General features: G+C 43.5%; 1 protein-coding gene across 5 annotated transcripts; it reads right to left on the reverse strand.

The window, feature by feature from the left end:
* Positions 1 to 1591: 1591 nt before the first annotated feature.
* On the reverse strand, positions 1592 to 23669 carry ABCC6 (ATP binding cassette subfamily C member 6). Of its 5 annotated transcripts, none has more exons than XM_088063913.1 (31): positions 23542 to 23669; positions 22953 to 23129; positions 22481 to 22606; positions 21735 to 21872; positions 21368 to 21493; positions 20744 to 20805; positions 19848 to 19979; positions 19329 to 19541; positions 18326 to 18503; positions 17737 to 17898; positions 16165 to 16257; positions 15565 to 15768; positions 15062 to 15208; positions 14267 to 14354; positions 13900 to 13969; positions 13124 to 13250; positions 12491 to 12667; positions 11887 to 12054; positions 10684 to 10870; positions 10242 to 10305; positions 9658 to 9775; positions 8799 to 9006; positions 7825 to 8135; positions 6943 to 7142; positions 6710 to 6836; positions 6049 to 6150; positions 5183 to 5329; positions 4560 to 4718; positions 4160 to 4326; positions 3502 to 3696; positions 1593 to 2961 (listed from the first exon to the last, which is right to left on the reverse strand). In XM_088063913.1, the coding sequence occupies exons 1-31, from the start codon at positions 23572 to 23574 to the stop codon at positions 2853 to 2855; spliced, it is 4515 nt and encodes a 1504-aa protein (XP_087920039.1). In that variant the 5' UTR covers positions 23575 to 23669; the 3' UTR covers positions 1593 to 2852. The 5 variants fall into 5 exon arrangements, with proteins under 5 accessions (XP_087920040.1, XP_087920042.1, XP_087920039.1 ...); XM_014252612.2 differs by having other exon boundaries at positions 1595 to 2961; positions 10684 to 10867; XM_088063914.1 differs by lacking the exon at positions 6049 to 6150 and having other exon boundaries at positions 1592 to 2961.
* Between the last annotated feature and the right edge of the window lie 12 nt (positions 23670 to 23681).

Genomic DNA, 23681 nt, shown 5'->3' on the forward strand with positions numbered 1-23681 from the left:
GGGGATGAGCTGTGAGTTTTAGTTTTTCAAATCCCCAAGCACTTGTGCAGCACTGTGATGGACAGAAGGCTGGAGAATGCCTGGAGCACATGGTTTAGAGAACAGAGTACAGGGCAGAGCAGGGGGTCTCTGGGTAAGGGCTGTGGCTGGGGATGTACATTAAGGTGGAGATGGAGCTCCCTGCAGAGACTCAGGAGGAGCTGTGATACCACTGAGATACCTTTCCTGCTTGGGAACAATCATCCTCCAGGAACACTTTGTGATCTTTGCTTTCCACCCCATCCTAGGAGAGCCCTGGCAAGGAATGGGGAGAGGAGTTGAATTCAATGTATCTGATTTCAGTGCACATGGATGTATCTTGGCTCACATTATTTACTGCAACATGGAAGATTTCACATCTGGAAAAGCTGATTCTGCCAAAAAAGCAGCTCAGAATTTTTAGGAGACCTGCAAAAACCACCCTAATTCATTTGTGTGAACAGAGCTACTTGTGTAAGTGTTCCCAGTCCCTACCCACACAAAGATCCTTTTGCGGTGTGACAGTGATGTGGCACGGGAACAATTGTGCTTTGGGTCACTGGCACCTTTCACATTTTGGCACTCCTGTGCATCTTGTGACCATCTGGGGCACTGGGAGTGCCATTTGCACAGTACATGTTTGGCATGAACCTGGTGTAAATCAATGCATGACGCCCTCAATTTTCTGGCTTTAGCAGTTTCAGTATTGCCTTAAACTTGGAATCATGGGACAAGGAATTTTTTAAGGTAGCATTTCTCTCCTACATGGTATCTCCAAGTGTTAACTTCTCTATATATTTTGCTTTAACCAACTTCCAGATAACTTCTGTGAAACTTGAGCTCCAGATTAATCAGAGCACTTGGATGTATCCCTGCCAACTCCAGCACATCTGAAACATGGCAGGCTTTTCATATGCAATTTTGGGAATTGCTTTTCTTTTGCCTTTGCAGCACAACTTGATATGTGAAAGCTGATGGTATTTTTGCTTGCTCTTAGTTTGGGTTAGCTGACAGCAAAAATGTGCCCTTTCAAAGGTTACCAGTGCGAAACAATGTTTTTATTATTGTGTCCTGTTGCCTTCCCTCTTCCTTACCAACTTAGGAACAGAAAACGAGATTTGAAGATGTTTGTATTGGAGATTATGGAATACTAAAAGATGTCTGTTACAGAATTACCCAGCAACAGGGGCAAGTCTGTTCCTCTTTGGCCTCAGTTAAAAAGGAAAAACACCTAACTTTTATCTCAGTATTTCTAAATGTTCCTGGTTTTGAGATCAATTGCTAAACCTTTGTGGGCCACTCGTAACTTGTATCTGGTTTTGGAATTGTTTTCTCTGTGCCCTCAAGTATGAGATTTGGAGGAAGCAGAGAGAAAATTCTTTCCTTGGTACCTGAGCACCAGTGTGGCAGCAGACACTGGACTTCAATATCTTAGGCACTTTCCAGCAGAAACGAAACTGTTCTTGACTTGGGTGCAGAAGCCACTGAGCAGCTGTTGGAGAATGAACAGCTGGGTTTTGCCAGTCTGGGTTGTTTCTTGCAGCTGGAACTCTCCCATTCCCTCCCCATTTCCCCTTTCTGTGTAATATTTGCTTTCATTTACTGAAGAGACCCAGTTTGATACTTGATTCTATTTTTATTTGAGCTCTCTAGAAAATGGGCTGCTTTAACAAAAGTCACAGTAAAGAGCAATATCTCACATGTGTATTTGTCTGTCACACTGTCATCTTGTGATTCTGGAGGAGAGACCTGGGGACAGGTCTGCAGACACTGTGGGAAGCCCAGGAAGCTTTTGGTTCTGTTTTGGTTTGTTAAAGCAACATCTGACAGGTGACCATGCCAGAGGATCTGCAGCACCAGGGTGGCACATACAAGAGTCAACTTGAACTCAAGAAGAAAATCAGGAATGAATCATCAGGTCAACAGGTGATACTCCTGCTGCTTTCTGCATGTGCTGCGGGGATCAGAGAGGAGAGCACTTCCAACCATGCAAATTCCTCGTGGCCAAATTCAATTTGGAAATCTTGGTGTCAATGTTGGGCCATGCCCTGCTGTGAGCACCTGGCACTTGGCAGTGGGAATGCTCTAAGCCCTGGGTAGAAGGAGTGATGGATGCTCTGCTGCCAGTCCCATCCACGTTCCTGTCCTGCACTTCTGAGCCCCTGCTGGAGCTGGCTCTGCTCCTGCAGAGAGAGGGAGTGATCTGATCCCTAGCTGTGACAACAGGCAGCCTGTTGATAAGTGGCATCCTGCCTCTTCCCTCCTCCCCCTCTGTTTGTGCACTTTGGATTATGAGCCCCAGATGCTGTCTTGGAGTCCACATCTGTGTAAGAACAGTGCCCAGGTGTGCAGTCCTTAAGACATTGGCAAAATATGAAATTTGTTCTGCCTGGAGCTTAGGATCAACTGCACGCAGCGAAGTTTCCTTGTTAAATTCTTCATTGCTGTCCATAAAATCTTTCTGGCTTTTAAAAATAATTTGTGCAATCTTGAAGTATGATGGATATTTTGGCTCTGTTTACAAATTGGAACTACTGTGGTCTTCCTCTTTTGGCTTGTTTGCTTTTATACCAGAAAATTATTTAAGTCCTGACTGGCTCATTTTCAGCAGTCAAGTGAGGTTTTGGTATCTGGAAACATAATGGAAGAGGAATTGCTGAGTTTCCTATGGAAATAATGTGGATCCCAAGTTACCCTTTTCATCCACTCACTGTAGTTCTGGCTCAAACAAGCTTTGGTTGAGTGTCAGGCATTTTGAAGAGAAACCAAAATAACTCAATTACGAGGTCAATTACTCTTATGGTGGTGGTGCTATGGAATGCTCCATGAGTGAGTCATGCAAGGCCTGATTCTTCCATCAGTCTGTAGAATAGTCCCTTCTGAGCTATTAAGTGTTCTGGAGTATCAAATTCTGCTATCCGGCCATTTTCCAAGACTAAAATCCTGTGAACATTAAAAGAAATGTAAGTTTGGGGATACACCAGCACCTATAATAACTTAGTAATTTCTACTTAGTTTTAAAATAAGTTTCAGTATTTGCTGGTTATTCAGCCAAGCCTTCCAACAGCTTTTCAGCTGGGAAACAGTACTGGGGATAGAAAGTGTTTCTGATGAGTGACTGTTCAAGTGCTGAGTTTGGGAGCAGGGGTTTGTGGCAGCTGAGACTGGGGAGAGATTTGTGAGCAGGAATTGGGTATTTCTGTTTCACAGCTCTCATGTGACACAAGGAGCTGTAGTCATGGTTTTGCTGTCAGTGGTGGGGAGAGGGCTGTCACACAGCACTTACTCCCATCGTGTGGGAGTAAAGGATCTCTAATTAATCTCTTGGTGCCCTGCTGGTTTAAGGGAGATCCCCAAAACTCTTAAGGCAAAGCTTGGAGGTTTAAACACGAAGAGGACAGAAATGAAATTGCTGCTCACCACCACGGTGGTGTGTCAGTCACACCAGCTGCCTGTGTGTCCCCCTGCTCAGAGTGTCTTTACCTGTCACAGTCCAGGATGGTGTTTACCCGGTGAGCGATTGTTAACACAGTGCTGTCTCTGAATTCAGTCCTCAGCATGGATTGAATCTGGACATCAGTTTCTAAATCCACTGCTGCCGTGGCCTCATCCAGAATGAGGATTTTGGCTTTCTGCAGGAGTGCCCTGGCCAGGCAAACCAGCTGTTTCTGACCAGTGCTGCAAGCAGGAGGAGGGATGGTAAATTGGGGCCAGTAGTCACTTTTTTGGGGGTCAGAGCAGATGATTCATTTGAAATCAATAATGAAAAGGTGATTGTTCCCTTTCTCTGAAAGGGTGATTGAGGCTGGTGGCTCTGCAGGTAGGTAACAGCATGAAACAGCCTAAGGAAGGGAGGGGAAGGTGTTGTGATGGCACCCAGAAGAGCTACACTTGAAACAGGATTTTAAGTACTGCACAAATGCAAACCACCACAATGATTAAATCTGGAAGGTCTTTCTTACTGTCTTATGATTTGACTTCATGCTGCTAAACAGGACAGTAATGCAGCAATTTCCAGTCTGAACATCATTAAAGAATTTTTCTTTTTTTAAAGGAATTAGCATCCTTATCCAACCAGCTCTGTTCTCCTAGCCCAGGGGCTGACACTGCCCTGCCACTGTCTTTCTGCAGACAAAGGTACCTTAGGTTTTCCCCTTGGTCAGTGCACTTATATTCCAGCTGCTCTGGCAAATCTGCAACAAAGTTCTTGAGCTGAGTCAGTTCCAAAGCTGTCCAGATGTCTGCATCAGTGTATTGGTTTAATGGGTCGAGATTCATTCTTAGGGAGCCAGAAAACAAAACTGGATCCTGAGCACAGAGACAGTACAAACAACTCCTGAAATTAATTATAAAATGAGCTGCTTGGGTCCTGCCTGCTGGGTGGGAATCTGTGACTAATGCTATATCAAATGGCAGATGAACATGGCATAGAGGTTATTTCCAACTTGGAAACTGCTGAATGTCCCTCCTCTCACAGAACCTTTATAAACCCTTCCCAGGTTCAAGACAGTGCTCAAGGATTTTGGAAATGAGTTTCATACCTGGGGAATGACAGTGATCTTGGTTCTGAGGTCATGGAGACCTAGTTGGGCAATATCCTGTCCATCAATTAGGATGGCTCCTTCTGCAGCTTCCACCAGTCGCAGCAACCCCACTGCAAGGCTGGATTTCCCAGCTCCTGTTCTGCCAGTTATGCCAATCTGTAAAGTGCAATGGAAGGACTTTGGTTTTGATGTTGATTGTTTTCTCACAGTTGGACAAACATTTCATGTAGTTCCTCTTGGCCTTTTGCTGGGAGACAGCTTTGCACGGATCAGATCTGTGCTGTTAGGGCTGTTTGTGATTCACATAGTCTGGCAATACTTTCTTAAATGGAAGCATTTTTAATTCACAATTTTTTTTGTATGAAAAGGAATCACAAAAGCCTTTGATGGGAAGAATAATTACAAGACTTAGCAGTTCAAACAGAGCCTTGATGTGGAACTAGACTGAAAAAGTGGAACTCCTTTGCTGTAATAAGCTGGACAAGGTGTGCAGTGTGGGAGATGGGTTCCTGCTTTCCTGCAGCTGCCAGGTTGCTGCAGCTGGGTGCAGGCAGGGCTGTAGCCCCTGGGTTTGGTCAGTGCCCAGCACTGCTCACACTGCTGAAGGAGTGGGTTTTTACCTTCTCGTGCCCGTTGATGGTCACACTGACACGCCTCAGTGCTAACTCCAAACCTGGCCTGTAGCACAGGCTGTAGTTTCTAAATTCAATCCTTCCTTCAGTGGGCCAAACCTGCCCTTGAAGTTTGCCATTCAGAGTCCAGGGTGCCTGAAGAGATGGAAGCAAAGAGCAGTGTTGAAGGCTGATCTAAATTACCCGATCAAGTGGCAATACTGGAACGGGAGGTTCATAAAGACACCTGTGCCAACTACTCCAGTCTCTTTCCTGTTTCCAAACCAGAAAAAGGCCTCTAATTTTCATACTGCAGATGTTGGCTTTTTACTTTTTCCAAAGATTTTCTTTACTGAAAATGGGGGTGAATGTTTGCTTGCTTGTCAGAGTTCTGAATTGAGTAGTTTAATAAAAAAAAAATTATATTCCCCTATAAACAGGCCTGTGAAAGCCTCTCTCAGGGCAGCATATGGAGATATAATTTTAATCATTACAGAACAAAAATTACTGTACTGGAGACTTTTTGCATCTAAAAGGCTATTTAGGAGCCATAAGTTCTCAGAGAGCTGCATATGAAGCCACATAATAAATACTCCAAATATGGGTAGGAAATATCTCATTCCATCAGTGTTAACAAGTGAAGCTATTTTAATGGCAATCTAATGCATAACTGTCTTAAGGAAGTAATGATCAGAGGTTATAAAACAAGTCTAGTCAGTTGGATAAAACCCAAATGCTGCAGTTCTTTAGAGGAAACATGAATGGCCTTTTAGAAGGGGAAAACTAGAGGTTTTTCAGGTGCAACAGAAAAGTTACTCATTGAGTTTGCAGAGATGTTCAGCCCCTTCTAGTAAGGTCAATAGTGGATTAGCTACCTCCTTAGGAGTCCTCAGGTATTCTCTCACTCTCTCCACAGAAACAATGTTGTTCTCTGTTTCTGTCCAGGAGCGAACCATCCAGTTCAGAACTCCAGTTATCTGCCACATTGGAAAAGAAGCATTAGGGCAGATAATACGAGCCCTGACCTGTGCTCAGGAGTTACCTGGTACTTTGTCTTAGTGTTTATTTCTAAAGATCTCCTCATCAGCTAACTATATCAGAAATTAGATTACATCAGAAAACCTTAAAATGCTGAAGTGGAAGCCAGGTCCTGCCATAGCCCCTGCAGCATGTTTATAGAGAATGAAATGCTACTGACTTGGATGCTAAAAGATGGTATAGCTATTTCTTAGGCTCTTGTGCAATTAGTCTACAAGCAGGTAAGGCAGGTGCTGAAGACCTTGCTTCAGCTGCCCAGGGCTTGCTTTGACTTATATTTTAGTTCAGGTGCAGGAGGAAGAAGATGGCCCATACATGTGTTTATGAAGTTCATTCCCTAAGGGGCCATGTGCTCCAGATGCTCTGGATTTCAGCAATGACAACAGGATTTGGTAGGAAAAGGCATCTAGAAAGGCACAAAAAATAGTTCATAATAGAAATTAAAATGCAGTTGCTTTTGATAAAGGCAAACATGGTATTATTTCCACACTGGGTTACCTGGAGAGCATAGGAAAGGGAGAAGCCAGCAGTTCCTGGACTGAGTTGTGTCCTGCCCAGGGCTGCAAACAGGGCTGCAAACAGCACAATGCCGTTGCCCAGGAACTCCAGGTTTGTAGCAAGCCACCTGCAGGAGGAGGGGAGCACAGAGATGTGGCTGTGTGCCCTCTCCCTTTCTCCCAACACATGATTACTTTACAGAACACTCATGGAGCTTCTGGGCAGATTTGTACCTGTCAGCAACAGCTCCAGGGAAGCAAATTCGCTGGTTCTCATCCACTAGGAAATTGCTCTTTGAAATAAACCTCTGCTGGTCTTTGTGAGCACGGATCACACTGCTGCCCTGGAGAGTTTCTGAGATGTGGGAGTAGAGGGGTGACCTGCTGGCAGCCTCCATGCGCCTCAGCTGGCAGGAGGTGCTGACATAGAAGTGCTGGTACAAGGGGAATGGAAGGGAGAGTCATTAGAAGGCTCGTGCCCCTATGGAGGTACTCCACAGGAAATTTGGGAAGGCCTCAACAAGTGCAATAGTACGTACTATCCTCATGTTACAAAACCTTATATGCATGTAGGAGACGCCCCTAAAAGATGGGGGCGGTGTTCCTACCTCTGTTATGTCCCATCTTTATTAGGAATAACCCTGTGGTGGGGGCAAAGGAGCCAGGGTGCTGTGAACCCACAAAACCTCTACACTCAGTTTCTCCTGCAGCTGAGCCCTTTGCTCGATGGAGAACAGAGATTTACTTGCCCTTCCCTAATGCTCAGTCTTGGCTGGCAAACGTGGAGACATTAAAAAGTACTGTAGGAATTCTGCAGGAAAGGAAAAATGCTTTTGGTCTTCATGTGATTGACACTAATGGAGATGAGGGATATAGCTATAGGTAGGACTTGTTTTAGACATCAGAAAAGCAAGCCTCTTTGTGAGGGCTCTGGGGTGCTTTGGAAGGCTGAGGTGATGTGGGAAAGGGACTGGCATTACTCTTGCTCAGATGCAACTTGAGATGATGAAAGTAATTTCTGCATGCCTTTACTCCTAAGAAGTGGAAGGAGGCTTTCTGCAGGGACATGGCTGTGCTGCTTCAGCCTCTCCTGTGTGTGCATCTGTGAGCTCCTACCTGGAATGCTGCATAAAGAACAGTCAAGGGCACTATGGCCATTACTGCCCATGGTGTAGCCACCACAATCACCAGGTAGATCTCCAGTAAGTTGAACAAGAATCCCAGCACAGACTTCAGCTTGTCAGGGATGACAGAATCAACAGCATCCATGTCTTTGGAGAAGCGGTTCAGCAGGTGTCCAATGGGTGTTTGCTCAAAGAAGAGCATTGGGGATCTCATGACATTGCTCAGCAGCTGCAGGAAGACCTGGTGTGAGGCTAACACACCCCCCAGCAGCACTGCTGCTGTGCAGGCAAACCTGCCAAGGGCTGTAAGAGAAAAAAAAATTATTACTAGGCCTGAACAAACCCAGCTTGGAGTCCTCCTTTTCAATGATTTCCACTTAGTCCTGTAAATGCTGTACCAGTGTGCAGTCAGGAAGGTACAACAGGAATTAAACCTCTATTTAGCAGGAATTAAACCAAGCCTCAGAGCTGCAGGGTAAGCTGTCTTTGCTGTAGGGTAGTTACAGAGTGGTCAAAGATCTTCTAAGCCATCTTGATGGGGAGCATGGATTCAGGAATTTAAACATGCAGGACAAATTATTCATTCATTACAAAATAAGCTTGACTGTGATTACTTTAAATTACTCTTTTTTTTTTTTCTTTTTAAATAGTGACCAAAATAATTGTGGCTATTTTAAAAGATAAAGAAGTGTAAAAGTCCACAAGTTTCTCTTCTCTCTCTTTTATGTGACCTAAGCCAAGATTTCATTCAGCATGGAGAAGAGCCTCCACTTGCACACTTTGATGTGATTAATTTATGCTGGAAGGATGAAAAGAGATATAAAAGAAAAACCTTCAGGGTTGGGGCCAAAAACCCAGGAAGCTGAAAGCCCAAGGGCATGCACTTTATATTCTGAGAAACCATCCTGGATATGGGAAAGAGAGGTGGGAATACAGAGAAGAATTTGTTGAGCAACTTAAACGAACCTTGAACCACTCCCAATGCACCGAAGACTCCAACTCTGAGCTCTGTGTGCTGCTGTGTCCCATTGTGCACAGGGTCATCTGTCCAGAGGCTGAGCCAGTAGCCCCGTGAGAAGGCCATGGCCTGCTGGCACGTGAAGGACAGAACAATGTACACACACAGGGCTGGGCCCATCACCTTCAGGTAGGCTCCATACACCCCAGCACTGACCTGCAGAGAGGCAAGCGGGGGACAAAGGGAGGAGAGGGTGGGAGGATGGAGGTTGTTAGCAAAAAAAACAAACTTCTCTAAAGCATGGAATGATTTATGTCATTTCTGGCATTTCTGGCATTATGATTTATTCTAAAAGGAATGATTTATGGCATTTCTCAGTTATATGTCAGCCATGGCAGCCATGTTGATTCTTCTTTTGCTTTCCTCATGGATGAATAATGAAGGGATACTTAAAGAAATCATTAATGAATGATTATTATCAATTGATGAACATTATGCAATAGGCTCATGTTCCTTCTGGAGTGCTCTCTTTATGTCAGGCAGTGGTTTTCCTGTATTGCTGGTGTGAGAGGGAACTGCCATATTTACACTGGGCGCTTGTGTGGGGGCCTACTGATCAGGAGGTGAGGAGATCCCAGTCTGACTAGTGCTGGGGTTCCCTAAAGAAAAAGCTGCTTCTGACTTCTTGCTCTCATTTCTTGTTTAATATGTCCTTGTTTAATATGTCCTTGTTACAGGGCAGACTTGTACAGCTCAGCTGAGTCCTGTGGCTCTGGTGTAGCTGGGGCAGGGAGCTGACCTGCCTGCCATGAGTGTGTTATCCCCATGGGATGTGTCCTTGCCTCTGCAGGGAGGTGCTGTGCTTACCCTGCTGTGCTGAGTTGTCTCTGCCTTGGTTAATCCTCCACTGGTGGCTGCAGCACTGGTACAGTCCTGACTCACAGGACTGGTCTCCCTTCCCACAGCAGATTTTACTGAATCACCACTTCATGAAGAAAACAAAAATCATTTCAATTTTTAGCCACCCCATCACCCGTAAATCCATACCTATTTTGAGGGCTGCAGTTTTCAGGGCTCTCCAGAGTGACCTCAGCCATTGTCCATGTTTGTCACAATGGGCTCTGTCAAGCCACTGAGGAGCAGAGGCTTAAAGCATTTGCTCTCCCAGGCTGGCTTGGGCTGAGTCTGACCTTGCAGCCCCACTGGGAAGTGATCAGCAACCAAATGTATCAAGGAGCTTGTATTTGAGCTCTGTTCTGCCTCCTTGTGAAATACAGAAGAGATGTCAGTCAACTTCCACATTCAGGAGCAGGGTTTTATCTATTATTGAGTTTTGCTTGTTTGCTCTTGTTATTAATTTACAGATCAATCCCAAACCTGTATCATACTCAGAGCCTCCATGTAGGCTTGCATGGGGCAGAGTCTGAGGCTGCTTTAAGCTTACAGCTTACCTGAGGGGTTTCTCCTGAGATGGACCATTTCCAGTGGTGACAGTGCCTTTGGCGTCTCCCACAGCTGTGGAATAAGTGTATTTTTTTCTAAATGCTTTAGAATCCTGTTTTGTCCTATACAGCCTTTGAAAGACAGGTAATATGGAGGAAAGATTCATTAAAAGAATTGCTTTTAAAGGTAGAAAGATCAAGGTGAGGCTTGAAGAATAGCACATACAGTGGTTAATAGTTTACTGCATCATTATTGTCTACTAATATGGATTCAAGAATCAATTTTGAGGTGATAAGTCAGCTGATTTGACAGGCATATTTTTGCCACACAAAGCAACACCTTACTGTGATTGTATCCCTGCTTTAAATGTCCATAATGGAACAGATGTGATATGAAGGGAACAATTGACTGATAGACCTTGGGAGAATGATTGCAACCCATCTAGGTTACCTGGAAAACTGGCACGTGGCTTCTCTTCTGCAGTAACGTGTGAACGAAGAAATTCTGCAAAGGCCCCATCTCTCTGTAGAAGTTCTTGGTAGGAACCAGTTTCTGAGATCATTCCATCCACCAGAAAAACAATGTTGTCCACTTGAGGCAAAATGTTAATTTTGTGAGTCACTAGCACACGAGTCTGCTTGAATAAAGAGGGAATAGTTACAATTGTTCTGCTGTCAGTATTGGTGTCAGTATTTCAGGATCAAATTTAGGCCTCAAAAATTCATCAGCCTGAATGGAATTAAAGGACATTTCCTTTTATTTACATTTCTGAGCATATCTGCACAGATAATTAGAGGAAAAGGCATAAGAAAAGTAATTTTCCCCTAGATTAATTGGCATATTCTGCATTTCTAACATACAATCAATCCCTTTGAATACACCTTAAGTCTGATACATTCCTCTTAGCCAGTCATTCTGTTTCAATACAGTAATTCTATTCTGATACTTGCAACCAATCCTCATGGAGAGAAAGGTATTTATAATCAGACATGTTTGTTTTAATTGGACTTTCTAAAGCAATAAATTGCCTGATTCCTGTTTTCCTGTGCAACTGAATCAAGTGTTTCTAGGCAATTTGTAGTATGAATCCAATAGAGCTGCCCTAGCATCCCTTCTTATGTAACCATGTTTATTATCCAGATTGCTTGACAGCAAAGAAATACCAAGGAAAAACAAAACACAACTTATGCAAAAAGAATGGAGGAGAAGTGTTTAACGGGTGAACATTTGGGTGATGAGAACTGTAAAGGTGCCACTGAACTACTCAAAAGTAATGGGATTAGACATTGTGGTGCCTGAATTTGGAAGAGATCAGGCAGCTCTTCCTGAACCGTGCTGGAAGTAAATCACAAAGGGAGGAAAGGATGTTGACAGAAGACCAAAGAACTGTGAACTTGCTGTGAAAGTAAGGCTGGCACTAGGCATGTGGTTTGCATGAGGATAAAGACAGCCTTCCTCCTCCTGGGTGAGATTCCCTTCAGGATTTGCAGGTGCTGTGTGGCCTGCAGAGGCTCCCCAGTCCTCTGCTGCCACTGTAAAAAAGCATTTGTGAACCTTTGATAAACTGAGCAACCCACTCCACTGGAAATATTTTGGGGGCTCTGCTAATTAGAGACATTGTGCAGTTGTTTACAGTTCAGGTTGATAGCACACCTTGTCCTTCAGTAAACCACTGGGTCCAAGAACATGTTCAAAAATGTGCTGCCCAACGTGGGCATCAACAGCTGACAGGGGATCGTCAAGCAGGTAAATCGAAGCCTTCTGGTACACAGCCCGAGCAAGGTTCACTCTCTGCTTCTGCCCTCCAGATAGGTTGATTCCCTGGAAAATACATTGACTGTTTATTCCAAAGCTACAGCATATTTTCCAGCTGCTGACTCCCTTTTATACTGTGGCTTTATGACTTCCTTATTTTCAAATCAGTGCATCTCCCTCCAAAGAGGGCTCCTGCAGAGTCTCTTGAAAAATTCTCTCCTGCAAAAGAGCACTGAAGAATGACCTCGATGTGTTGATTTTTGTCTTAAACATCTCTCATGTCTCTGGTTAGGCTAACTGTCAGAAGGTGGGCTTAAATTATATTAGATCATGGCCCAACTTCCCAGAAATTCCTGAGCACCTGCCTCTTGTGAGTTTAGTTTTGTGTTTTCATCACAGCTCCCAAAGCTGTGGTTACTCAGGGGCAGATGTTTTAAGCAGGACACCTGAAGTTGTAGTTCCTCAGGGAAAAGTTGGTCAGCCCATTAACCCAAGGCAATACCTTTTCTCCTATTTCACTCTTCTGCCCTGCAGGGAAGGTCTCCAAATCAGGGTGCAGTGCACAAGCCTCTGTTACTCTATTGAACCACATTTCATCCATCTCTTTCCCAAACAGAATATTGTCTTCCACTGAAGCATTTAGAACCCAAGCTTGCTGGGGGACATAAGCTGCAGTGTCCTATAAAAGCAGAAGAATGTTAGCAAACCTTTCCATAAGCTCAACTTGATGCTGTGAGAATCCATTTCGAAAAAAAACTCTCTCAGTTATGGAAATCTGGAATGATCATCACCACTGACAATTCTCAGAAGGCTTTGCAAAATATGAGTCTGCACTGTTATTACCTTACAGTGCAAGTACAGGATGCAATTTACCAGGATGACACTTCAGCTCACTGTCAGAGGGCAAAATAGAACTGGATCTTTGAAGTACTACTCCAGCTCCTATTCCCAAAGTTCAGGTTTATCTGAGAGGTCTGCAGCACCTTCAGATAATTAAATGTGGACTGATACATACAGCCTGTGTTAAAATTCAGAAGTAAATGGGTTTTCCTCAAGTACCTGGTACTGTTTTTAATACCTTACAGTTCCTGGAAACAGCCAAATTATAGAAGCAGGTGCTGAGGGGAAAATTCACCTTCACAGTGACGCAGCCGTCCGTGGCCTCCAGCTCACCCAGCACCGCTGCCATCAGGGAGGACTTGCCAGCACCCACCTGCCCAACCACAGCCAGCAGAGAGCCCTGGGGCACACTGAGGTCTATGCTGGGGGGAAAAGATCAGCCTCTTACCACATTTTAGATATACTTTCTGAAAAGAAAATTATTGTAATCAATAATTGTAATTATTATCAAAATTCATGCTATTGTTGGGTATGTATCGAGTAAATCCCCTCATTTCATCCCTTCAGACACATCCAACCAGAAAGTCTTCATCCACATCCCCATCTGAGTTTCATACCCACTCTGGAGATAGGCTAGCCCAAAGCAATGGATGTAGAACATTCCTGAACATCAGAACTTACCAAAGCTTTTCTTTTCTAGAATGCCAATTCCTTTTAAAATAAGCATATAGTGATGTCATATATAGTATCTGCATTCTATCTGTTCTATTTTTTGCCTTAAATCACTGTAATTTCATATTTGGACAAGAAAACTGCAAAAAGAAAACAGTCTCCATATAATAAGGCAACATCCAGATACAGACACCTTCATGTATTCATGTTCTCCTCATCATAAAAGAAAAAATATGTTTTATCTGATTCTGTAATTTTCAGAATTCAACACTGAACATGAAGCAAACTCAGAAGCCTCTGGATATTCCACCCTGGTTTCACTTAGGCCCTGAGGAATTAGTTCATCCAGCACCCACCCTGACCTACAGTATTGAGAGATGACTAAGGGTAAGTCTGTACCTTCTAAGACAAGGAGAAGTTTCTTTGCTCCAGCAAAAAGTCCCATTTCTTATGGTGATACTTGCCTGTACTAAAACATGAAAAGAGACAGACCACTTTTAAGTGCAAGGATGGCCACAGAAATGTCCCAATTTATGTGATTTTATGTTTCAGTGTATATTTATGGTACATAAAATCAACCTTTATTATGAAAAGAAGGGGTAAAACACTAGATTAGATTTCATTGTTAGAAATAATGAGGCCAGAGAAGTAAGTAAGGGGACAGTAAGGGGGAAATATTTTTCTCTTGACTATGGTAGACCGAGTATAAGCTGAATAATGGAAATTACTCCTCTTGTAAGACAAAAATGCTAATATAAAAGCTCACCACAGCCAGAAGTGTTTCTGCTTGAGCTCTCAGGATTCAGTTCTTCCAGATTCAGAAAAGCTGCTAAGCGGTTTAAGGAAACTTTGGCCTGAAATGAAGCAGCATACAGAAGAAAATAAGATTTAAAGTAGAAAGGAAGCAAAAACCCAAAGTGAAAACTCAGCCTGAAGACCCACTTAGAATATTGATTAGTGCTGTGCTGCAAATGCTGTAGGCTTAGATGGCCAAAGGCAGCTCTTCCTTATGTTACCTGCCTTTATTTCCACTTAGCTTAGGAAAACCCCCATATAATTTCCTGTGCTTCTGGTTCAGTGAAAACTGGTACTTTTTCATCCAATTCTTCCTGCAATCTTTCCAGTGATTGCTTCTGTACATGAAAATCTGTGACAGTCTTAGCGTGTTAAGAAAGAAATTAATTTTCTAATTTCTTATTGAACAATTAATTGTTTTTCTCTCTGGCCTGGACTAGCAGGGTCCCCCATGTGGAGATCTTGCTCCACCTATTCTGATTTCTGTGATTAAAAACAGACCCTCTGATATCTAATGGTGCTTTTGCTGAGCTAAAAAAGACTTAGGAGTAATTCTTGTTGACTATTTTGTCAATATAAAGGAGCCTTTCTGAAAAGCAGTGCCCTGAAGTACCTTTAGCTGCAAGCCCTTGCACTTCACCATTTCACAGTGGCAATGAAATAGCTGATGTGCAGAGCCCTAAGAAACCTCTACCTTTACCTGTTAATGGGGGTATGCATTAAACCCCTTATGGCCAAAGGAAGAGGAACAGGGCCTGCAGTTAACCTGGACAGCAGCATTGATGGAGAAGGGCAGGAAGGAGTTGGCAGTGTTGAGGATGTTGATCAGTGTTAAGGACACAAAAGCCTTCTCAGCATCCAGAACATGTGTCTTGTCCACCAGGGTGTAGACAGCAAACATGACAAATGTGATCTGAAAGGGAGCAAAGGACAAGCAAACCAGTTGCTTCAGAATGGTTCAAGGGTGACAGGCCCTTCAAGTCTCTGGGACTCATTTGGTTAAATCCAGGTCATCCCCTCTAGGTGCCTGTCCTGCAGGTACCATAGGCAAAGGTCTGGCATGTTGGTGACAGAACCAAGTTTGATCATTGGGTGTTTGCTCTGTTTTAAGGAGGTTTTGGTGCAGCAGCCACAGCAACTCCTGTGATCTCCAGCTCCTCCAGGCAGATATAATCTTTAGCTGTCCATAGAAAAAATCTGTCTAGGCAGGAGTACAAAGAAAAAGGGAAGTAACAGCACGTGTTTTATGCAGGAACGTGATCCACTCACCAGGAATGTTGATGAATGGAAAGAAACTAGGGATGCTGAGAAGAGAATCTGAGATCTTTTTAAGGCCTGAAGCTCTTGCTTTCGGATTCCAAGCACTTTCTCCATGAAGGTTTTCTCCCAGCCATACAGTTTGATTACTTTAATGTCACTGAGAATAGCATTGGTGAGTTTGGCCCTCTCATCCTTATGTTTCATCTGGGTTTCCTGTAACAAATGTTTGAGTTTTATCATTTAATAGGTTGAATGTTTAATGGTGTGATTATTCTGAAGAAAAATACCTTATTCCTGCCTCCAAATCCTGAATAAATTTCCCTGCAGTTGAGCTGTGTATACTGTTTTGCTTATGAATCTTCTAGGCTGGAAAATATTTTATTTTTCATCTTCAGAGCTTTATTTTTACTGGCAGTACATGAAAACAACAGAAAAGTAGGGCAAACAGTAAAAAGGATGAACATGGAAGAGCTTACTCTAAATTTCAAGAAACTTTGCAAGCTTCAAATCCTCCTATGTTACTTCAGACAGTCATGGTACACATGAATAATAAATACAAATAATCACATAATTCAGTAAACCACTTCATTTTTATGAAGTAAAATGTACCTGAAACTGACTTCTCTTCTTGGTGATCACGAAATTCAGAGGCAAAAGAAAAACAAATACAGCAATAGCAGTCAAGGCAGGTGGCCCTAGAAGCTGCCAGGAGAGAAAAGTAAAGAGAAGAAACTTCTGGTGATGACTAGGAAAGACTGTTTTTTGTTCCCTTTCTTACCTTCCCTCTTATTTGAACTTTTTCATAACATCCCTCTGGCTAAGCCTTTACTCTAATCTCGCCTTTGCCTTTCCTGGGAATTGTGCTCCTAAGCACTGTGGATTGTTAACTCTCCAAGCAGGATAACTCCTGTCATCAGGCTGTGCTGAATTTATTCTCTCCCTTGTTAGGAACTAGATCGGTGCTGAAGGCGATCCAGAGGCACGCTGGCAATTTAAGCCATTCCTGGCTCTTCCCGTCGGTCCCTGGATGCGTTCAGAAGGACATCTTGTGGCTGCCCTGAGTAAGTGACCCCAGACAACACCAGGTTTTCCTTAAAAAAACCCTCAACAAAGTATTCGTGCAGCTTGTCTGCATGAGATGAAATGGTGGCATTATCCTGTGCCATTATCTTGGGACAGCTTGGAACCCAGGGCTCACAACAATTATGTATCAGCACTTGTTTCTCATGGGTTAGTTATATCTCCCTATGACAGCAGGAGGGGGGAGTGCTGGTGAACACAGAGTTACAGGTATTGTCTGCACCAATGGCGTGTGAACACCAGCAAAAAAGTGTAATTATGCTCCAACCACATTCAACTTGTCAACATCATTAGAAAAGGGATGATGACTTCTCAACAGTCTGTACCACGGCAACTGATTTTCACAGTCACAGCATCCTGCCAGGCACAAGGCACAATCCATCCTGGGTAGTAAAGGAAGGCCTCAAAGGTCTCTGGAAAGCTCCTGTGAATCACCTGTCTCTATACTGCTCACACTTCCATTTGCCAAAAACAGGGACTAAACAATAGGGCTCTGTCCTGCTGAGAAATTACCATACATTGATTAAAAATGGCTAATTTTAGATTACCATCCATTATTACTAATTCAGATTTTGCTCTCTCCTTGCTAAACTCCTTGATACCTATGAAATTCAAAGTATTCAATACTCTTTCTGAATGCCATGTAACTTTGCTTCAAGCTGTTTGACTGATCTTGTGGTAATCAGGCTTCAGGATGAAGTATGTCAATTTGCTATTTCAGACCATTCCCCATTACGTTCTGGGACTATGCCAAGGAGCTGGAACTGGACTTTCAGCCTACCCTGGGCCACCACCTTTTGGTTGTAAAGAGAGGTGACAGGAAAATCTGAAGCAGAAGTTTATCAGTCAGCTCACAATAACCATACTCACAGTCTCCTAAAAGGGACTGAATGCTGAATACACAGGTAAGATGATGAACTGAAGGATCAAAGATTCTCTATCATTAAAAATATCTTTCAGAAAGAAAAGTGAATATGCACCATGCCACAAAGAAAATACGGCAATTTCATGTAATTCAAACCAGTAAGTAGGATTTTGAAACATCCTTTTTCCTATGATATTTAGAATAGAAAGGGATTGATAAATAGTGTCGTATTTTACCTGCCACAAGAAGACAAAGCAGATGATAATCCGAATAGGAGCCAGCCAGGTCCCATTAAAATAGATAATCAAATCCATTAGCTTTTGCACATCAACAGATACCAGATTAACGATTTCACCTGGGGTTGCTGCTTTCCTTGAGGAATTTGACATAACCAGGATCTAGACAGGGCAGAAAAGAAAGAAAAGACATCATCAAACAACAGCTTTGGTCCAAAAGTCAAACAACATTCTTTTCCTTATAGAGGACAAAGAAAGGGAGAAAAATGTCAAATGCCAGGTATTGAAACCATGCTGCTACCTGGGTCATGTGACTTCACTTTGACATGAAGCATTTACTCCTTTCCCCCAACCATCATCTACAGCATAAGAAAGTTAATGTTGATTTTTTACTCTTTCTTTTTCTTGGCTATCCTTCATAGGGAAGCTCTAAAAAATGTACCTGGCATGTACTGCTCAGAGATGAATATAACAGCTACATCCTAAAACTAGTTTCTAATGCCATCTCCCCTGATATTGCTATGAACAGCATACATCAATACTGCTAAGGTAGAAAAAAGCAAAGCTGAAGAAGGAGCTGCAGCCTCACCTTCCTGTACACGAGCCCTGTCAGTGCAGTTCTCAGCCTCAGCCCCAGAACAAGGCACATGTACATATAGCGCTGCTCAAACAGAGTCTGGAGACAGCCCAGCAGGAACATGCTGAAGGCACAGAAATAGCCAAGCCAGCTCGGGGCTGCCTGATCTTCAATGAACTTCAGGAAAAGGCTGCAAGACAGGAGCAAAATGTTGCTGAGTCCACACAGAACTGATGAAATATCAGATACACAAAAACAAACTGGCAGAAATGGTGATTTTTCTGTATTCTCTCTGGCTGAGGTTTATCAGTAAATAGCAGAAGAACTGGAACATATCCTGATTTTTGAAATCTAGCCACTCATGGTTTTGAAACAACCTCTGATCTCAGCATCCTCTCTGGTTAGACCTCATTTTCAGTGTTGAGGATGACTCCTGATTTTCATGAATTTGTCAGAAATATGCAAAGTGGTAGCTGTAATCTAAGGGAGTCATTGACATTTCCAGAACTTCTCCTAATCTTAATGACTAAGAAAGGATTTTGCCATGAAAATATAATGTAATGCAGGTTGGTTTTGTACCAACAGAACCCACAAAGCATTTTATCAACTAACAAAGCTATTTAAAATGTGTAGGATGCAGAGCTGTGTCCTTTATTAGCCAGGGAACATGGAGCCTTAAGACCACAGCAAGTGGCAAATGATGTGATATATCGAACCATCAAATAACTCCTGTTCCAATGAAGCTGTCAAATGGCTTGGTGCATCCTGTCCTTCCCACTGCTGGAGCACAGCAGTGCAGACAGTGTGCACAGCTTCACACAGTGGCTTTGTGTCTTTTCCACCTGACTTGACAGTGGGTTTAGCACAAATGACACCTGAGTTCCTTTCATGAGCAAAAGCAAATTTCAAAAGGTCATTGTTTGTGTGTCTGTGGGTGCTGACATACAAATCTCTGAGCTCATGCACACAGCAATCTTGTACATGTGACAGAAATACATTATAAATGTGCACATACCTCAGTACCTTTGGGGTGGAGAACAAGAACACATCACAGATAACTAAGCAGACAGTGCTGAGAAGGAAGTAAGTTCCAAACATGCTCCAAAACATTCTCAGTAAGGGCCCACTCTGACTACGCTTTGATTGCAGTAGACCCTCTGTCTCTTCAGCTTCTGCTGTGCCAGTTTCAGTTTTCTGACCCTTTTTAAATATACCAGACTCCATTTTCCTGAAGGAAGAAACAATGAGGAAGTTACCTACAACTGGAGAAAGCTTGGGAATTTTGTAACTTCAAAAAATCACTAAATATTTCACACTGGGTCTCATACCATGTCCAGTATAAAAGCTCATCAAAAATGGACTCAGAAAGTTACTTCTGTGCTTAGAGGAGTGGAAGGATGTTCTCCAGCAGATTTTAACACTTAAAATCAGATTTTGCACAGAGGGATTCACACACCAGTACCTGTGTATTTGCTTAGATCATCTAGAACTGCGCAGCTGAGCCCATGATGTGCTCTCTAGATCAAATACTCACTGCTGGGTTCTGCTCTGACTCTTCTTCCACTCTCTTTCTGCCCAGGCAACAATTTCTTCAGAGGAGTCCTGTTGCCTCACTGGCCACAAGTCATCCACCCCCAAGGCCTGCTGAGAGCCTTTCCAGAGGAGCCTGGAGGACACAGACTGCAGTCAGAGGAGCACAGCAGGATCTGTGGTGTGTGTGACACTTTCAGAACACAGGAGCATCAAGGCAGTGCACCACAGAGAGCACACAGGCACTGACATCACTGCTCAGGACTGTCCTGTCCCACCAGAAACATAAATGTCCAGGAACAGCAGTTTTGCTGTGAATCCCTAGGCTATCTTCTGTCAGCACAATGGGGATTTGCATTAGAAACCCTAATTTCTAGGGCTTCTAGTCCCACTATTGGGTAGTGGAGAAGCAAGTTCAGTTTAACTTTCTCTGGGCTCCAGGAAAGGCAGATGAGACCCAATCACACTGGACATTAAGGAATGCAACTGTTTTACTTCTGAATGCTCAGCAGCACACTGGACCTATGTCCTCCTCACTGTTTTCCCCTTTCCCAGCATTTGTTACAGCAAGGTCTGGCAGGCAGAGAGGGCTGTGGTTGGTGTACAGTGATCTGTTGAGATTGTTGAGATCTATTTCAAGATTGGGAGGGCACTGGAGGGGGAGTTGGGAGGCAGAAGACAATTATCTAGAATCACAAACTTTTAAACTATTTTGAGGAAAGTAAATTTCTTTTTTTTTTAATTTGATCTTGTGAGAATACCTCACAGGAAAAATAATTTAAAGAATCTAACTCAGGGGCTGAGATATTTCCTAGTGGCTACCATCTACACCCTCTCTGATCTCTGATGCCACTGCTTTTTTCTGATATTGTAGCAGAACCACATCTTTTGTTTTCTTACCCAGAGAACCACCAGTATGTGATTTTGGAAAGAAAAGAGCTTCTGGCTTCTGGGCACTGATTCTGATGGGAGAGAAAACATGTGTGATATTTATATATAGAAAAGGGCATGTGTCACATGAATATACCTCCCCAGGAAAAGCAATCAGAGTATGTTCCCTCCCCACACATTGAACCAGAGTAAGTGTATTGTGAAGGCTCAGTGGGATTGGGAAATTTTGGGAATTTAACTTTGCATAATGTCTCAGATGGAAGAACAAAGAATAAAATTTTTCATAGCCAAAGACATTTCTTTTCTTAAGCACAGAGCTTTTTCATTCTCATACCACCAACAGAGTATTGCAGAACAGGAGAGAGCACTAGGGGAAGCAACAGGAATCCTATCCACTGGTTTCAGTGACAATAAACATGAGTATGGATAGGTTTTTAGTTTTGAAAAATTTACATACAGAGACAGAGCACTGTTATCCCATATTCTGCCAGTCACCTTTTAAAACTGCCAGCTTTTTTACAGAATGATGGATCTTACATCACCCAGATACTCATGCGCCTGTATATCCCCATATATTTAAAATCCTGTCTCAGCAATGAAGCAAAGCATTAGGAAAAGCTACCTTATACTTACAGGATTGTTGTCAGCTTTAGAGAAGAAGGGAGGGTGATCAACTAAGCAGAATAACACAAGTTCTCCTAGTACCAGGCCAGCATAAAGATAAGCTGTAACATGGTGGAAATGGTCTTCCAGGAAGCCCTAAGGAACAGAATACAGGTTAAAATGAGGTAAGAACCTTCATGTTTAACCAGCATAGAAAGAGCTTCTCATGTTTTACCTCTGCAAGTAAACACCCACCACAAATATGTCATAAATCAATTTTCTCAGCACATATTTAAAGAGGCTTTTGATTCTCCCCCTTGCAGTCAATGAGACAAAACCAGCCCTGTTGTTTAGAGACTTTGTAGTCTGCACATTAAAGGTATGTGATCTCACTTACTTTTTCCAAGGCATGCTGAATTTTGGAGTTAACCATCACAAGTGCAGCCACAAATGAGAGCAGCCAGTAAATCAATAGGACCCCTGAAGACTGGATGCCCATCATTCTTTCTGCTTGGGTAAGGAACAAGGCAAGGACCTGTGAGGAAGTACAAATTTGTCCAAACAAATACCTGGTAATGGAATGCCAAACATTGTTATCAAATTAATGAATACAACAGAGAAAAATCAGTTAGCTTCTTACCCAAACATTTCAAGATGTTCAGAGTTGCAGTATTGTTCCTAAGAGGCTAACACTGAAAAGCTTTATGTGCAATTTTGCACTCAAGAATGTCTACAGAGAAGGCAAGTAATAAAATTACAGTTAGGCAAACAGGCTGGAAGGATTTAGGCTATGGAGATGCAATGACAGAAGGCACTTATTTATTGAACAGAAATCACATTTCATTCTAAACTGTACTAAATCATATACTGTGGTTATGAGAAATGAAATCTTGTCTCATGGTTGTGAGACTTCTTTCTAAACCCTGCTGAAACCTCAGGTCCTGCCAGGTGTGCTCTGCCCACAGGGTCTGCCCCAACTCCAACCCCCTGATGTGTCACACAGCAGAGGCACAAAGCATTCCCAGCCTTCTACTCCCCATCAGACAATTTTGTGCTCAGAGATAGTGAGAACCATGGGAAATACAGGCTCTGTCCTAGGAGGGCTAAGTTTGGCCATGTGCAGACAAACAAGAGAGGAATTACCATTGTGATTCCCACCACAGCAGGGCTAATGAAGAATGCTGGGGTCTGTGGGATTCCTTGGCTTTTCTCCCACACCATGAAGAAGACATTAGAAAAACACAGTATTACCAGGATGAATCCAAGGGCCTAGGGCAGAGACAAAAAACACACACTGGAATGAACTGAAATGCTGGGACAATCTACCAAACTGAATGATCCAAGTTGCCTGGGCAGTAAGACTGGAGAGGTGGAAAATCAGGTTTGGGACATAGAATGTTATGGGATGTGTCAGGGAATCAATTGGAAGTACGGGGGAGAAGATCTTATGACATATTATCCTAAAGCTTTATTTGATTTGATGGACCTGAGCTGGTTAAATGTCAAAAAACCCCACAGAGATGGATCATTAGGAAATAATCAATAATTTAGGAAAGGTAAGCTCTGCATCAAAGTTGAGATAAATTTAGGACCAAACCCTATGCTTTACCCTTACCATTTTGGCTTTGAAGATACGGGACATCCTGATGTAGCCTTTGTTTCTGTGTCGAAGGTACCAGCAGTAAAAGGGAAAACAGATCCAAAGATAGGCACAAGAAATCCAGGCAATGATGTAGCTCTGGAAGCACCAGGTCAGTCCTGGGATGTTTGCATGCCATGTCTGGCTCCAGTCCTGAAACAGAAACAGTGCAGAAGTAAAGGACATGATGCAGAGCAAGGCTGGGGAAAGGAATCCCGTGACGGAAAGAGGAAGCAGATAATGACTGGCAAACTATTACGGGAGTTTATCAACTTTGGGGATGGAAATCTATGCGAGTCAGAACTGATCGACTCACTAGAGCCCTTTTAAAGGTATTTCTGCAGTGAGTTCGGGCTGCGTCCCCACTCGCAGCTCATCACATTTACTGCAGCTGAACAATCTGTTCGGCGTCCGGGCAAACTCTCGTCCCGGGGAGGCAAAGTCCGCGCCACAGCAGCCCCGGCCGGGAGCAGCAGCGCCCGCATCGCGGAGTGCCGGCCGCGTCCCCTCAGCGCCGCCCCCGGCCCCGCGGGGCTCCGCTCCGTGGCCTCCACCGCTCACTCACCCGGGGCCCACACAGCGCAGTGCCCGCACCCATGGGCGCTCCGCCCGGACCCTCGGCCCGCTGCCCGGCGGCGTTTCCTCGCTGGGCAGAGCTCCGATCCCGCCGGGCGCGCAGCGACTGCGGAGAGCCCCGTGCGGCCC

The sequence above is a fragment of the Pseudopodoces humilis genome, chromosome 18 (assembly GCF_049639895.1).
Source record: "Pseudopodoces humilis isolate 2021_Gansu_Grassland_sample_001 chromosome 18, ASM4963989v1, whole genome shotgun sequence".
NCBI lineage: Eukaryota > Metazoa > Chordata > Aves > Passeriformes > Paridae > Pseudopodoces > Pseudopodoces humilis.